The sequence below is a fragment of the Pongo pygmaeus genome, chromosome 12 (assembly GCF_028885625.2).
Source record: "Pongo pygmaeus isolate AG05252 chromosome 12, NHGRI_mPonPyg2-v2.0_pri, whole genome shotgun sequence".
In the NCBI taxonomy this organism is placed as follows: domain Eukaryota; kingdom Metazoa; phylum Chordata; class Mammalia; order Primates; family Hominidae; genus Pongo; species Pongo pygmaeus.
The window spans coordinates 24,869,078-24,884,030 of record NC_072385.2 but is presented as its reverse complement, the minus strand read 5'-3'; the positions used below and the strand labels follow the sequence as shown (position 1 = coordinate 24,884,030).

The window sequence follows — 14,953 nt, the reverse complement described above, 5'->3', positions numbered from 1 at the left end:
TTTCACCATGTTAGCCAGGCTGGTCTCAAATTCCTGACCTCAGGTGATCCGCCCACTTCGGCCTCCCAAAGTGCTGGGATTACAGGCATGAACCACTGCACCCAGCTCTATTTTTTGTTTTGTGATAGGAAATTATAAAACATGGAATTATGCATTTGTCAGGCTTTAAAAAAAACTTTTAAGTGAATGAAAATGGCGTATTTGAACATAAACTTAGGACAGGTTTTTACTGCTTTTGAAAAAATGTTGGAAAATATTTCTGTATGAAAAGTAAAACCACTTTTAATTTTTTTTTAGATGTCAATGAAAGGATTCTATTTTGCAAAGCTGTATTATGAAGCTAAAGAATATGATCTTGCTAAAAAGTAAGTACAAACTGTAACATGTATTCGTTTTTTAAAAATCAATGCGTTTTCTCATTTTCTTCTTTGAAATAGGTAAAAATATGTTCTTAGTAGTTCTTCCTAAGTGTATTCTGGAATAAGGGATTTATCACTCAGACTGATGCTAAGGACCAGCCTAGATTCCATTGAGATTGAAACGGTAATTAGTGTTTTCTGCATGCTGCTGCTTGTTTATACCAAGGGCAAGAAATTGTTTGGCTTAAAACACTTTTTCTAAAAATTGTCTTCTGTTGGAGTAAAAGAGGACCATGCCTATATCTTAATTTGTTTTTGGTTAAATATCTGATACCTTAATCAGATGAAAAATAGCAATGAATAAAAAATTAAACTGTAAGTGTAAGGCAGGAGAATAGCTTGTATAAAAGATCTTTAATTGACACAATATGTGATGCTCTAAGTCTCTATCCTAGGGATAAGAAGCTTGGTGATTCTGATTTCCTGACTTGGAGTGGATTAAAGCAGGAAATTAAGAGGGAGGCAGGCTTTTTTTTTTTTTTTTTTTTTTTTAAGGCAGTATCTGTCTCTCTTGCTCAGGCTGGAGTGCAGCAGCTGGCTCCATCTTTGCTCACTGTAACCTCTGCCTTCTGGGCTCAAGAGATCTTCCCACCTCAGCGCCCCAAGTAGCTGGGGATACAGATGCGCACCACCATACCTGGCTAAGGTTTGCATTTTTTGGTAGAGACAGGTGTCACTATGTTGCCCAGGCTAGTCTTGAACTTCTGAGCACAGCTGTCTGCCTGCCTCGGCCTCCCATAGTGTTGGGACTACAGGTGTGTGTTACTGCTTCCAGCTGGGAGGCAGGCTTTTAAAGGCATCCAAAGGAAGATGGAAATGCTGGTAAGAAAGGAAAATGGTGGTACATAAATTATGTAACTAGCAGCACTGTGACTGTTAACTCTTGTACCTTTTTACTGTGAGACTTTAATCCCTTAGTTTAGGTCTGGCCTAATTTCTCTGATCGTAATACTGTCAAGGAACCTAGAGGATATTTACTTATTTTAGTTGTTACTTGATTTGAGAAATGGAAATTTCCTGTATTTGGTACTGTAATTAGTAATTTTTCTTCTGTTCGATTTTAGCTGGATATAGTACTGTTAGAAATTACTTTCTTGCTTAAAGGGTAAATGTATTTCCCTTTGTTTGGGAAATTGTTGCTGTTTAGTATTTTGCATTATGACAACTTTAAAAATGTTTACTATAATCACTTCTAATTTATTTGCAAAACTGTTAGTGCTTTATTAAAATGTGATCAGGAAGAAAAAGCAATTTATATGTTCATTTCTTATGTGTGGATAACACTGGAGAAAAATTTGGTAAATGTGACATTTAATGGTAAAATGAGTATGTGGTCAACTCTATGTACGTGTTTTTAAGTATTACCCATTTCTTTCTATGAATACTTTTGAGTTATCTGCATAAATAGTGGTAGTTTTGAGTAACAATATAAACGAGTTTAGTGGTTGCTTTGGTTTAAGGTGTATTCTTCGGTTAGCATTTAAAAGTACAGTTCTAAGTTTAATTTACTTTTGTATTACTTTTAAAAAACAGATACATATGTACTTACATTAATGGGCAAGAGAGTGATCCCAAAGCTCATAGATTTCTGGGTCTTCTTTATGAATTGGAAGAAAACACAGACAAAGCCGTTGAATGTTACAGGGTAAGTTATAGGATTCAAATATAGCCTTTGCATAGCCAAACACATGATGCCCAGAGAAATTTATATAAGTAAGTCAAATATATTTTATGAATATCATAAAACAGGCATTGGTATCATAGTACAATTACGTGACACAGCTTGGAACAGCTATAGAATTGTTTAACACCTATAAATTGTAAGTCTAACACGGTCAGAAATGGTGTTCTTTTGTGTTTTTTGCATTCAAATGACACAAATATAATTTTTATTTGATTCATTTCCAGAAAATTCCAAGACACTTTTATTTTAACACCTTTGAAGTAACATGTTTTCTCTAGAAGTAGAATTTTTTAAGGGTTGGAGTGATCATTTTTTAACCTTTATATATAAGTATATATACTCCTACATACATACATACAATTTATTTACTAATCTTTAATTTCTTTTCTGATATTAGCGTTCAGTGGAATTAAACCCAACACAAAAAGATCTTGTGTTGAAGATTGCAGAATTGCTTTGTAAAAATGATGTTACTGATGGAAGAGCAAAATACTGGGTTGAAAGAGCAGCTAAACTTTTCCCAGGAAGTCCTGCAGTTTATAAACTAAAGGTAAACAAACAAAACATAAAGGGAGAAAAGACATAACCATTTCTAATATTTGGAGTTTAAATTACTTTTCAATAGCAAACCTTAAGCCCAGGTGTTTGTGTTTCCTTTAAAATTTTTCTTTTAAAAAGTGTATTAAAACCTTTCTGAGCATCTACTGTCTTATTAGGCATAGTTATACTTTATAAGTGACATCTCATTTACCCTTCTGAAATAATTAATATTTTAGGGATTTTACAGTTTAGTAGCTGTAAACTAAGTAGAGCTAAGATTTACATTAAGTTCTGTCTGGTATCCAATTTTTGCTTCTTTAAGTGAAAATTACCTACAGGATGACAATTTAGGGATATTTTAAAGAAGAGTTTTCTAATAACTATTGTCTGAAAGTAGAAGGGATTGTATTTTGAGATAGTAAGGTTTTCAAGCAAAAGATAAAAGGTGGTTTCTCTAGTATATAAGACGTAATTACTAAAAATGGTAGGAAGTTCTTGCTAGTGTGTTGACTGGTCCTGATATTCTTTATAGAGTAAAATATAGTTTACTAAGTAACTGTTCTGGAGAAAATCTACACAACTATGTTTGGCAAACATTTAAAATGTATATTGTAATGTTTTATATATTAATGTATACTTTATTGTGTATGTACAATATTAAATTATAAACGTATATTTGCCTTTAGCCTCCTCCTACCCCCATTATATATGTTTCTGATAGAAATGTAAAAAATTTTAATTTTGAAATAATTATAGATTTTTTTGCACAGGAAGTTGCAAAGATTGTACAGAAAGATCCTATATGCTACTTCATTTTTCCCCAGTGCTTATACAGGTTGAGCATTTAAAATCCGAAATCCTAAATGCTCCAAAATCTGAAATTTTTTGAGCACTGACATGGTGCTCAAAGGAAATGCTCATTAGAAAATTTTGGATTTCAGATTTTCAGATTTGAGATGCTCTACCTGCTAAGTATCCTGCAAATATTCCAAAGTCTGAAAAAATTCAAAATCTGAAATACTTCTGGTCTCAAGCATTTCGGATAAGGGATACTCAACCTGTTTAACCCGACCAAAGCACAATATGAAAATCAGGAATTTTGACATTGGTACAATGTGTATGTATAGTTTTCTTTCATTTTATCACGTGTAGATTCATGCCACCACTGCCGTCAAGATACAGAACTACTCTATTACCACAGAGATCTTCCTCATGCTGCCCCTTTTGTAGTCATGCTACTTACTTCTCTTCACTATGCCTGACCTCTGGCAACCATTAATCTGTTCTCCATCTTTATACTTTGGTGATTTCAAAATGTTATGTAAATGTCATCATGAAGTGTGTGACTTTTTTTTTTCTTTTTTCATTTTTTTTGAGACGGAGTCTTGCTCTGTTGCCCAGGTTGGAGTTCACTGGCGCAATCTCAGCTCACTGCCACCTCCACCTCCCAGGTTCAAGCGATTCTCCTGCCTCAGCCTTCCGGGTAGCTGGGACTACAGGCACATGTTACCATGTCCCACTTATTTTTGTATTTTTAGTAGAAACAGGGTTTCACCATGTTGGCCTGGCTGGTCTTGAACTCCTGACCTCATGTGATCTGCCCGCCCCAGCCTCCCAAAGTGCTAGGATTACAGGCGTGAGCCACCGCGCCCGGCCAAGCATGTGCCCTTTTGAGGTTGGCTTGTTCAGTCAGCATAATACCATTTGTGATCCATATAAGTTTTGTATATCCATAGTTGGTTCCTTTACTTCTGAGTAGTATTTCATGGTCCACAATTTAACCATTCACTATTTTTTTTTTTTTTTTTTTGAGACAGTCTTGCTCTGTCGCCCATGCTGGAGTGCAGTGGTGCTATCTCGGCTCACTGCAACTTCTGCCTCCCGGGTTCTCAGGTGATCCACCCACTTCGGCCTCCCAAAGTGCTGGGATTACAGGTGTGAGCCACTGTGCCCAGCCTTAACCATTCACTTTTGAGGGGCATTTTGGTTATTTCTAGGTTTTGGCTATTGTTAACTGCTATGAACAGTCACGTACAGATTTTTGAAGCTGAAAAAGCATTGAAAATGCTTCCAAAGATAAAAATTACTGATAAGTTTTTCTCCCCAGTAATAAGCAGCTGGATTTTAAATATTAGTCTAAAACGTGAGGTCTAATTGTGCAGATTTCTTTACTCTCTTAGGAGTTATGCCTCAAACATAATTCCCATATTGGGCGTGGCAATCCAGTTAATCTGGTGTCGGTAGTGTTAAAGAACATATGTAATGATAGGGGATTCTTTTCTTGCAGTATAACAAGTTAGATACTTTGAAGCATTCTTTAAAGATTTTCTTTAATAACTTGAAGGCACTGTTACACCTTTCCTGTATCAGATTTTTTTTTTTTTTTGGAATTGAAATCCATGAGATTTATAACTGTCATGCAAAGTAATTCCATTTCTCCTAAAATTTAAGGCTTGCTAAGGTAAACAGTTTCTGACGTTTGTTTAATGAATGAGAGTATTACTGTTGAGAAGGCTTTTTCTCTCAAGTTTGAGATAGAACTTTTTAAAAGCACTCATAGTGGTTTTTAAAAAAATTTTTAACATAGAGTCAAAGACTAGGGCTTTTGCAATAGGGAGAGGCCAGGGTATCATCCATCTCATCCAGAAGAGGAGAAATTGATAAAGGAGAGAGGGGAATGAAATACAGAGTACTAATGGGCGGCTTGGTCTTGAGAGTTGGGGAAAGACGAGTTTAAGTAGGTAAGGTAAAATGGAATTTATGTGTGATAGCATCAAGTTTCTCAGTGAAGGATGAATCTAGGTTATAGGTTGAAAGTGAGGGTCAAAGGAAGGTATGGGGAAGTTGAGGAAATAGAAGGAGGTGTGAAGTGTCAGGGAGTGGAGAAAGTGAGTCTGTTAGTACTAAAATGATATTTTGTTTTAGGCAGCACCAGTTTGATGGTTGAGATAACGAAAATGAAATCAGTTAGCTTGGGGTTATGATTTCCCAAATCTAAGCACACAGAGGGTTCTTCTGAGGAAAAGAGGGAATTAGTTGAAGGGATCTGTAAGCAAACAGTAATTATGGATATAAGGGATTATAGCATTTTTTGCCTGACAGAAGAAAGTATGTGTATTTATATGTGTTTACAGGTGTTTAAAACTTGATGATGTTATTGTCTTGAAGGGAACTTGTCATGTGGTGGAGAAGTATATTTCTGAAAGTAAGGGTATGTAGGCCCTCAGTGAGGTGGACGAATAAGAAGGGTGGTACGGTGGTTTCGGTGGTATGACCAAAATACAGATTTTGAAGACCTGTGTCAGTGGCAAGTGGATGGTTGAGGTTAGAGTGGAGGATAACATCACTGGAGATGAGGTGATTAAGGAACTGAGTAGTCAGCCTGGGCCACATGGCAAGACCCCATCTCTACAGAACATTAAAAAAAAATTAGGCGGGCATGGTGGTGCATGCCTGTGCTCCTAGCTTCTTGAGAGGCTGATGGAAGAGCATCGCAAATGAGAAGTGAGTGGCCACAAACCCTACTTCCTCTCCTTGTGTGTAAGTTCAGAGAGAAACAGCCATCGTTGTAGTGGGGGTTATCCTGAGATGATACTGTCTTCATTTCAGGTCAGGAGGTGATGACAGTGCTTTGAGATGATGATGAAGGTAACAGAACAGTGGGAGGAGAGGGGATGCAGGATTGAGTCAGATTTAAGGAGACACAGAGCAGTTTGAAGATAAAGACCTTGTTGCTGAGGATTGACTGGGGAGGTCTAGGCTTCTGGTGGTGACTCAGTTGGACAGGGATGTGTGGCAATAGTCGTGGTAGTCTCTGAAGAGAGTGTGAGCTACTGCAGTAATCACAGATGCTTTTCTTCACATACAGTTCTTGAGGCTTAGTTTCTGGGTTGTAAACAACTCTCAGAAGGGACGAATAAGGTATATAGGATGGTGTATTTGGTGGCATCATCATAAAACTAGACATAGTGGAATGGTGCTCTTTGGGAGCATGACTTGTTTAAAATTGCACAAGTGTTACTCTAATAATTTTTCTTTTTCCCCTCTAAATAGGAACAGCTTCTAGATTGTGAAGGTGAAGATGGATGGAATAAAGTTTTTGACTTGATTCAGTCAGAACTTTATGTAAGACCTGATGACGTCCATGTGAATATCCGGCTAGTGGAGTTGTATCGCTCAAATAAAAGATTGAAGGATGCTGTGGCCCACTGCCATGAGGCAGAGAGGAACACAGCTTTGCATTCAAGTTTAGAATGGAATTCGTGTGTTGTACAGACCCTTAAGGTAGATAAAAGCTATTGGATCTTTACATTTCTATGTAGGCAATTAGCATACATCTTTTTGTACTAAAGCAGCAGTGCCCTGCTGGACTTAAATTTCTTTTATTTATGTAGAACAGTTATAAAATGAAATTTTTACCAGGATCAGTTAAATTTATAATGGGAAGATTGGGGAGATAACTATGATAACTGTATATATTTTTGGTGTTTTCATTTTAAGGTTGATGTAAAAATCAATATAGTTTTACAAACGTGGTTGGAGTGAGAAAAGGAATTTGTAGGCATAAAATGGTTAATTTCTTAACATTTGATTAAGTTTTGTAACTTGCTGTTAATTCCACAAAATAGGAATATCTGGAGTCTTTACAGTGTTTGGAGTCTGATAAAAGTGACTGGCGAGCAACCAATACAGACTTATTGCTGGCCTATGCTAATCTTATGCTTCTTACGCTTTCCACTAGAGATGTGCAGGAAAGTAGAGAATTACTGGAAAGGTACGTTGACTTTGAGGAGAATGCTTTAGTATAAATTGCAGTTTTTCTTTTTGCAGTAAGTTCATTGCTCTAAACTTCTTTACTGAATCATTATTTCTATAATGTATCTAGGAGTTATAGTTAATACAGTGAACCACTAGGAGGCAATCTTATTTTTCTTCTTTTATGGGGAAGTTCTAATTGGTTTTATATGACTTTCCTTTTTAGAGAACTCTTATAGTTCAAGCTTGATTAAAATTAGCCTCATGGTTAAATACTCAGTTTTGTCATAGTCAAGCTTAAAATGAATGTTCTAACTGCTATTTCATATTTTATTTTTTATAATAGTATAATCTTGAGTGAAAATTAAAGTTCATCTGTCATCAGATGGTTAGGTTCACATGTACTAGTATAAGCACTTAGCATCACTAGTATTTCAGAGAATACTGTTTTAGCTAAGAAACAAAAGAACTCAACTATGTGATTTACCTTTTTTCCTAAATTTTGATTTTGAAAACCAGTGTCTCCATTTTGAAAATAAATTCCATTGAACAAAAACATCACTTGGATTTGTATAAAGATGTTAGTTTAGAGCAGGGGTTGATTAGAGCTTGTGGGCCAAATATGGCCCCTGCCTAATTTTGTTAATATTTATTGGAATACAGCATGCCTCTGTTTGTGTATTGTCTGTGGCTGCTTACATACTACAAGGTTGGAGTTGAGTGGTTGCAGCAGAGATTGTATGCCTGTAAAGCCAGATTAGTATTCTCCTCCTTTTTGTAGAAAAAGTTTACTGATTGCTAGTTTAGGCTGTCCATTTGTTTGGAAGTTAATTTATTTCCCCATCTGGTATAAGGACAGAAGTTCATTTCACTGAGTGCAGGGAGTAGGTAATTTTCTTGAAAAAGTACATAGTGTCCTAAATTGGTAGGGTAAAAGCAGTATCTAAAAGAACTAACATAACTTTAAGATTATTTTAGAAAACATGTAGGATGTTTTATTTTGTATTCTTTGTATACTCAAATTTTTTGGTCCCAAGTTCTTTTTACATTTTTCTTAAGGACATCAAAGATCTTTTTATGTGGGTTCCTTTTTTTTCTTTCTTCTTTTTTTGAGATGGAGTCTTGCTCTGTCACCAGGCTGGAGTGCAGTGGCACGACCTTGGCTCACTGTAACCTCCGCCTCCTGGGTTCAGGCAATTCTCCTGCCTCAGCCTCCCGAGTAGCTGGGACCACAGGTGCACACCACCACGCCCAGCTAATTTTTGTATTTTTAGTAGAGACGGAGTTCAGGATGGTCTCAATCTCTTTTTTTTTTTTTTTGAGACTGAGTCTTGCTCTCACCAGGCTGGCATGCAGTGGCGCAGTCTCGGCTCACTGCAGCCTCTGCCTCCTGGGTTCAAGTGATTCTCTTGTCTCTGCCTCCTGAATAGGTGGGACTACAGGTGCCCGCCACCACACCTGTCTAATTTTTTTTTTTTTTTGAGACAGAGTCTCGCTCTGTCACCCAGGCTGGAGTACAGTGGCGCAATCTCGGCTCACTGCAAGCTCCGCCTCCCAGGTTCTCGCCATTCTTCTGCCTCAGCCTCCTGAGTAGCTGGGACTACAGGCGCCCACCACCACGATCGGCTAATTTTTTTGTATTTTTAGTAGAGATGGGGTTTCACCGTGTTAGCCAGGATGGTCTCAATCTCCTGACCTCATGATCTGCCCTCCTCGGCCTCCCAAAGCGTTGGGATTACAGGCGTGAGCCACCATGCCCAGCCCACACCTGGCTAATTAGTAGGAACGGGGTTTCATCATGTTGGCCAGGATGGTCTCGATATTTTTTTTTTTTTTTTTTTTGAGACGGAGTCTCGCTCTGTCGCCCAGGCTGGAGTGCAGTGGCGCCATCTTGGCTCACTGCAAGCTCTGCCTCCAGGGTTCACGCCATTCTCCTGCCTCAGCCTCTTGAGTAGCTGGGCCTACAGGTACCCGCCACCACACCCAGCTAATTTTTTGTAGTTTTAGTAGAGATGAGGTTTCACCGTGTTAGCCAGGATGGTCTTGATCTCCTGACCTTGTGATCCGCCCGCCTTGGCCTCCCAAAGTGCTGGGATTACAGGCGTGAGCCACCGCACCCAGCTGGTCTCAATGTCTTGACCTCTTGATCCGCCTACCTTGGCCTCCCAAAGTACTGGGAGGTCTCAATCTCTTGACCTCGTGATCCGCCTGCCTTGGCCTTCCAAAGTGCTGGGATTGTGGGTCTGAGCCACTGTACCCGGCCGTATGTGGGTTATTTCTATCAGTGTTTATTACATTAGAAATTAAAAGAAATAAAAAATATGTAATCCATTAAAAATGTAATAAGCCCTATTGTGTGTTAATAATAATAGCTTTATTTATTTATTTTTTTTTTTGAGACAGAGTTTTGCTCTTGTTGCCCAAGCTAGAGTGCAACAGTGTGATCTCGGATCACTGCAACCTCTGCTTCGCAGGTTCAAGCGATTCTCCTGCCTCAGCCTCCCAAGTAGCTGGAATTACAGGTGCCCACCACCACACCTGGCTAATTTTTTGTATTTTTAGTAGAGATGGGGTTTCACCATGTTGGCTAGGCTGGTCTTGAACTCCTGACCTCGGGTGATCCACCCGCCTCAGCCTCCCAAAGTGCTGGAATTACATGTGTGAGCCACCGCGCAGGGCCAATAATAGCATTTTTTATGAAAAATAATTATTTTCCAACAGCAAAAAACGAGTCAGAAAAGTGTCATTGTTTTTGCATTTTTGTAAATCTTTTTAATGTCTCACTTAATAGAACATAGCTAGATTCTCATTTACTTCCTCTTTCAGTCTGTAAAACTATTACATGTCATGAAGCTTCTAGAAAACTCAGCTCAGTGGGGCGCGGTGGCTCAGGCCTGTAATCCCAGCACTTTGGGAGGCCGAGGCAGATGGATCACGAAGTCAGGAGATCGAGACCATCCCAGCTAACAACGGTGAAACCTTGTCTCTACTAAAAATACAAAAAATTAGCCGGGCATGTTGGCACGCGCCTATAGTCCCAGCTACTCGGGAGGCTGAGGCAGAAGAATTGCTTGAACCTGGGAGTCAGAGGTTGCAGTAAGCCAAGATTGTGCCACTGCACTCCAACCTTGTGACAGAGCGAGATTCTGTCTCCAAAAACAAAAACAAAAACAAACTCAGCTCTACATACATGAGAAAATGAATATGTAAAATATAAATTTTTTTTGGTATTATTGTGAAAGTAATTTTAACTTCATGGATCCCCTGAAGGGGTTTTTGAGCACCCTCAGAGATCTTTAGACCTCACTTGCTCTGGCTGCTTTATTATAAGCCACTTTAAAATCATGCTTCACGTTTAAGTGTTTGCTTTTTGCTTTTACTTTTCTTCCAAAGTGAGGATTTGGAGAAACATTAGGATTTAGAAGAACTAATTTAGAATATAGATTACAAATAATAGGCCAGGCATAGTGGCTTATGCCTGTAATCCCAGCACATTGGTAAGCTGAGGCGGGTGGATCATGAGGTGGGAGTTCGAGACCAGCCTGGCCAACATAGTGAAACCCTGTCTCTACTAAAAATATAAAAAAAGTTTAGCGGGGCATGGTGGCAGGCACCTGTAATCCCAGCTACTCAGGTGGCTGAGTTAGGAGAATCACTTGAACCTAGGAGGTGGAGGTTGCAGTGAGCTTAGATCGTGCCATTGCACTCCAGCCCAGGCGATAGTGAGAGACTCCGTCTCAAAAAAAAAAAAAAAAAAGGGAAGACAATTTATTTAACGCTGTAATGATCTGTGTAGTAAAGAGAGCAATTACTGTATTGATACTGAAATACCTGTCAGTTATTTACTTGTAATTTGGAAATGGTATGTCTAATTTGAGAAATTACAACTGTTAATTAAATAATGAAATTATATGATCAGGAAGAAGCTACAAAATAGTCTCCCAATTTTCTCCTGGTTTATTTTGAAATGTGCACCTGTAATCACTAACCTTATATTTATCCTGTGATTGGAGGGCTGGAAATAACTGGGAATAAGACATCATTTGAGAGGTTAAGCATGAAGTATAGGAAGCATGCAGGATAAAAATAAGCATTAGATGATTCATAATTTATAACGTGGGGAATAAGAATTATTAGAAGTTGAATGTGGAAGATGAAGCTTGAAATAAAATGTTTATTTTGTTTTGAATTAAATAAACCATGATTATTCACAGTGCAGTAAGTGTGTATTATCTGTTTGATATTTTCATATTACAGTTTTGGTAGTGCTCTTCAGTCTGTGAAATCTTCTTTGGGTGGAAATGATGAACTGTCAGCTACTTTCTTAGAAATGAAAGGACATTTCTACATGCATGCTGGTTCTCTGCTTTTGAAGATGGGTCAGCATAGTAATGTTCAATGGCGAGCTCTTTCTGAGCTGGCTGCATTGTGCTATCTCATAGCATTTCAGGTAAGTCTTCCACTTGTAGGAGCAATTGACATTTCACTGAGTCTTGATGTGTTTTAAATGAAGGTGTGCTCTGGTATGTAATGACAGTATGTGAACAAACCTGTGGAATTAAAGTTAAAATGAAATAGTCAATTTGATACAGTGGAAAATAACTAAGCATACACAATACTGGTGAGGCTGGTGAAACAGGGATGTTGAATGCACTCTTGTTGAAAGCCTGCATTGCCATGATTTGTTTGTAGACACATTTGAAGAGTTTAATCTTTTTACTCTGCCATTTTTGGGAACATGATAAAGATGTAATCTTGTATTATGGGTAAAGCTTGATTCAAAAAGATGTGTTACTTGGACAAAATCCTAATAAGTAGATGTAGGGCAGTGGCTTTATAACCTATGATAGAAGAATATGATTGCAATTTAACATGTTAATTGAAAAACATGTATATAACATTTATGACTGTATTGTGTATGTGTAACAGTATATCTATTAATCTTGAAAACATAAAACCTTTTCTTATTTTTTATTTTTTTATTTTTTTTGAGACCAAGTCTCTCCGTCGCCAGGCTGGAGTGCAGTGGCGTGATCTCGGCTCACTGCAACCTCCACCTCCTGGGTTCAAGTGATTCTCTTGCCTCAGCCTCCTGAGTAGCTGGGACTACAGGCCCGTGCTACCACGCCCAGCTAATTGTTTGTATTTTTAATAGAGACGGGGTTTCACCATGTTAGCCAGGATGGTTGCAATCTCTTGACCTCGTGATCTACCTGCCTTGGTCTCCCAAAGTGCTGGGATTACAGGCACGAGCCACTGTGCCTGGCCTTTTTTGAAACGGAGTCTCACTCTGTCGCCCAGGCTGGAGTGCAGTGGCACGATCTCGGCTCACTGCAAGCTCTGCCTCCCGAGTTCATGCTGTTTTCCTGCCTCAGCCTCCCGAGTAGCTGGGACTACAGGCACCCGCCACCATGCCTGGCTAATTTTTTTTTTTGTACTTTTAGTAGAGACGGAGTTTCACCGTGTTAGCCAGGATGGTCTCAATCTCCTGACCTAGTCATCCACCCGCCTCGGCCTCCCAAAGTGCTGGGATTACAGGCGTGAGCCACCACTCCCGGCCTTTTTTTTTTTTTAATGAGCTTGCATAACTTTTGAAAGGAAAAGAAATAAGCAGTCTTCCAAAAAAGCATTAAACCAGGCTTAGAAAAATGATTGTTAATTTTAGAGAAGGATTTTTTGCTTGGGGAGGGAAAAAAAGGATTCATTACTTTTAGAGAAGGCCCCTCCTTCTAATATAAATCTTTTTTTTCTTTTTGAGACGGAGTTTTGCTCTCGTTGCCCAGGCTGGAGTGCAATGGCGTGATCTGGCTCACTGCAACCTCCACCTCCCAGGTTCAAGTGATTGTCCTGCTTCAGCCTCCCAAGTAGCTGGGATTACAGGCACGCGCCACCACCCCTGTCTAATTTTGTATTTTTAGTAGAGATGGGGTTTCTCCATGTTGGTCAGGCTGGTCTCGAACTCCTGACCTCAGGTGATCTGTGCGCCTCGGCCTCTCAAAGTGCTGGGATTACAGGCAGTGAGCCACCATGCCCTGCCTAATATAAATCTTTTTATTTTTATTTGAGACAGAGTCTCGCTCTGTCACCAGGCTGGAGTGCAGTGGCGCAATCTCAGCTCACTGCAACCTGTGCCTCCTGGGTTCAAGTGATTCTCCTGCTTCAGCCTATTACGTATCTGGGATTACAGGCACACACCAACATGCCGGGCTAATTTTTTGTATTTTTTAATAGAGATGGGGTTTCACCATGTTAGCCAGGATGGTCTCGATCTTCTGGCCTCGTGATCCACCCGACTCGGCCTCTCAAAGTGCTGGGATTACAGGCATGAGCCACCGAGCCCGGCCTGTAAATCTTTTGAAAACACCGTTGATAGACAGTTCACATGTTAAGTACTAATATTTAAAATGCTCAGTAGAAACTTCTGTGTTCATAAGGAATGGATTAGTGAAAATTAATGGATTTAGTGAGGTTTCACTAGGTAATACAAACATTAAAAGGTTCTTATAGAAATTCTCAAGTAACTGATAGTTCTTATTTTTATTTATTTGATTTTTTTTGAGATGGAGTCTCACTCTGTCGCCCAGGCTGGAGCACGGTGGCACGACCTCGGCTCACTGCAAGCTCCGCCTCCTGGGTTCACGCCATTCTTCTGCCTCAGCCTCCCGAGTAGCTGGGACTACAGGCACCCACCACCACGCCCGGCTAATTTTTTTGTATTTTCAGTAGAGATGGGGTTTCACCGTGTTAGCCAGGATGGTCTCAATCTCCTGACCTCATGATCCGCCCACCTTGGCCTCCCAAAGTGCTGGCATTACAGGCATGAGCCACCGCACCCTGCCAATAGTTCTTATTTTTAATGGAAACTTTAAAATTTATCTGTCTGTGTGTCTATTAGAGTCTTGCTGTGTCACCCAGGCTGGAGTGCAGTTGCGTAATCGTAGCTCACTGTAACGCTGAACTGGGCTCGAGCTTCCCAGAGTGCTGGGATTATAGGTGGTACTGTGCACAGCCTAAAATTTTTTGATATGTAGTTTTGGGAGGCAGGGTCTCACTCTTGTTGCTCTGGCTGGAGTGCAGTGGCACGATCATAGCTCACTGTATCCTCAAACTCCTGGGCTCAAGCGATCCTCTCCTGCTTCAGCCTCAGCTCAGTAGCTGGGACTACAGGTGCCTGCCACCATGCCTGGCTACATTGTTAAATTTTTTGTAAAGACAAGGTCTTGCTATGTTTCCCAGGCTGGTTGGTCTTGAACTCCTGGCTTCAAGTGATCCTTCTGCCTTGCCCTCCCAAAGTGCTGAGATTACAGGTATGAGCCACCACACCTGACTGTGAACTTTTAATAATAAAAAGTTAGTTTCCCTCTTAATCCATTCACTCAGGTCTCCTTTCCTAGATGACAACTACTGTTAGGAGTTTCTTGGGTGTTCAGAAATATTTTTTGCATATGCAAATGTGCAATACATTCTTTCTCTGCTTTTAAAAAATATTGTGCCTCAATGTGGGTGTGCTTTACCTATTGCCAGATGCCTTGCTTTTCTAAATGTTTCTTCATTG

At 39.5% G+C, this 14,953-nt stretch overlaps 1 protein-coding gene across 5 annotated transcripts in view; it reads left to right on the top strand.

The window, feature by feature from the left end:
- The window catches only part of LOC129030767 (E3 SUMO-protein ligase RanBP2-like), a 47,220-nt gene that overhangs the window by 7,885 nt on the left and 24,382 nt on the right, over positions 1 to 14,953 (top strand). For all 5 annotated transcript variants that reach the window (XM_063649055.1, XM_063649054.1, XM_063649056.1 and 2 more), the window contains exons 2-7: positions 298 to 365; positions 1,953 to 2,064; positions 2,501 to 2,653; positions 6,697 to 6,927; positions 7,272 to 7,417; positions 11,656 to 11,848. In XM_063649055.1, coding sequence (XP_063505125.1) covers positions 298 to 365; positions 1,953 to 2,064; positions 2,501 to 2,653; positions 6,697 to 6,927; positions 7,272 to 7,417; positions 11,656 to 11,848 — 903 coding nt within the window. The remainder of the gene's footprint in view (positions 1 to 297; positions 366 to 1,952; positions 2,065 to 2,500; positions 2,654 to 6,696; positions 6,928 to 7,271; positions 7,418 to 11,655; positions 11,849 to 14,953) is intronic.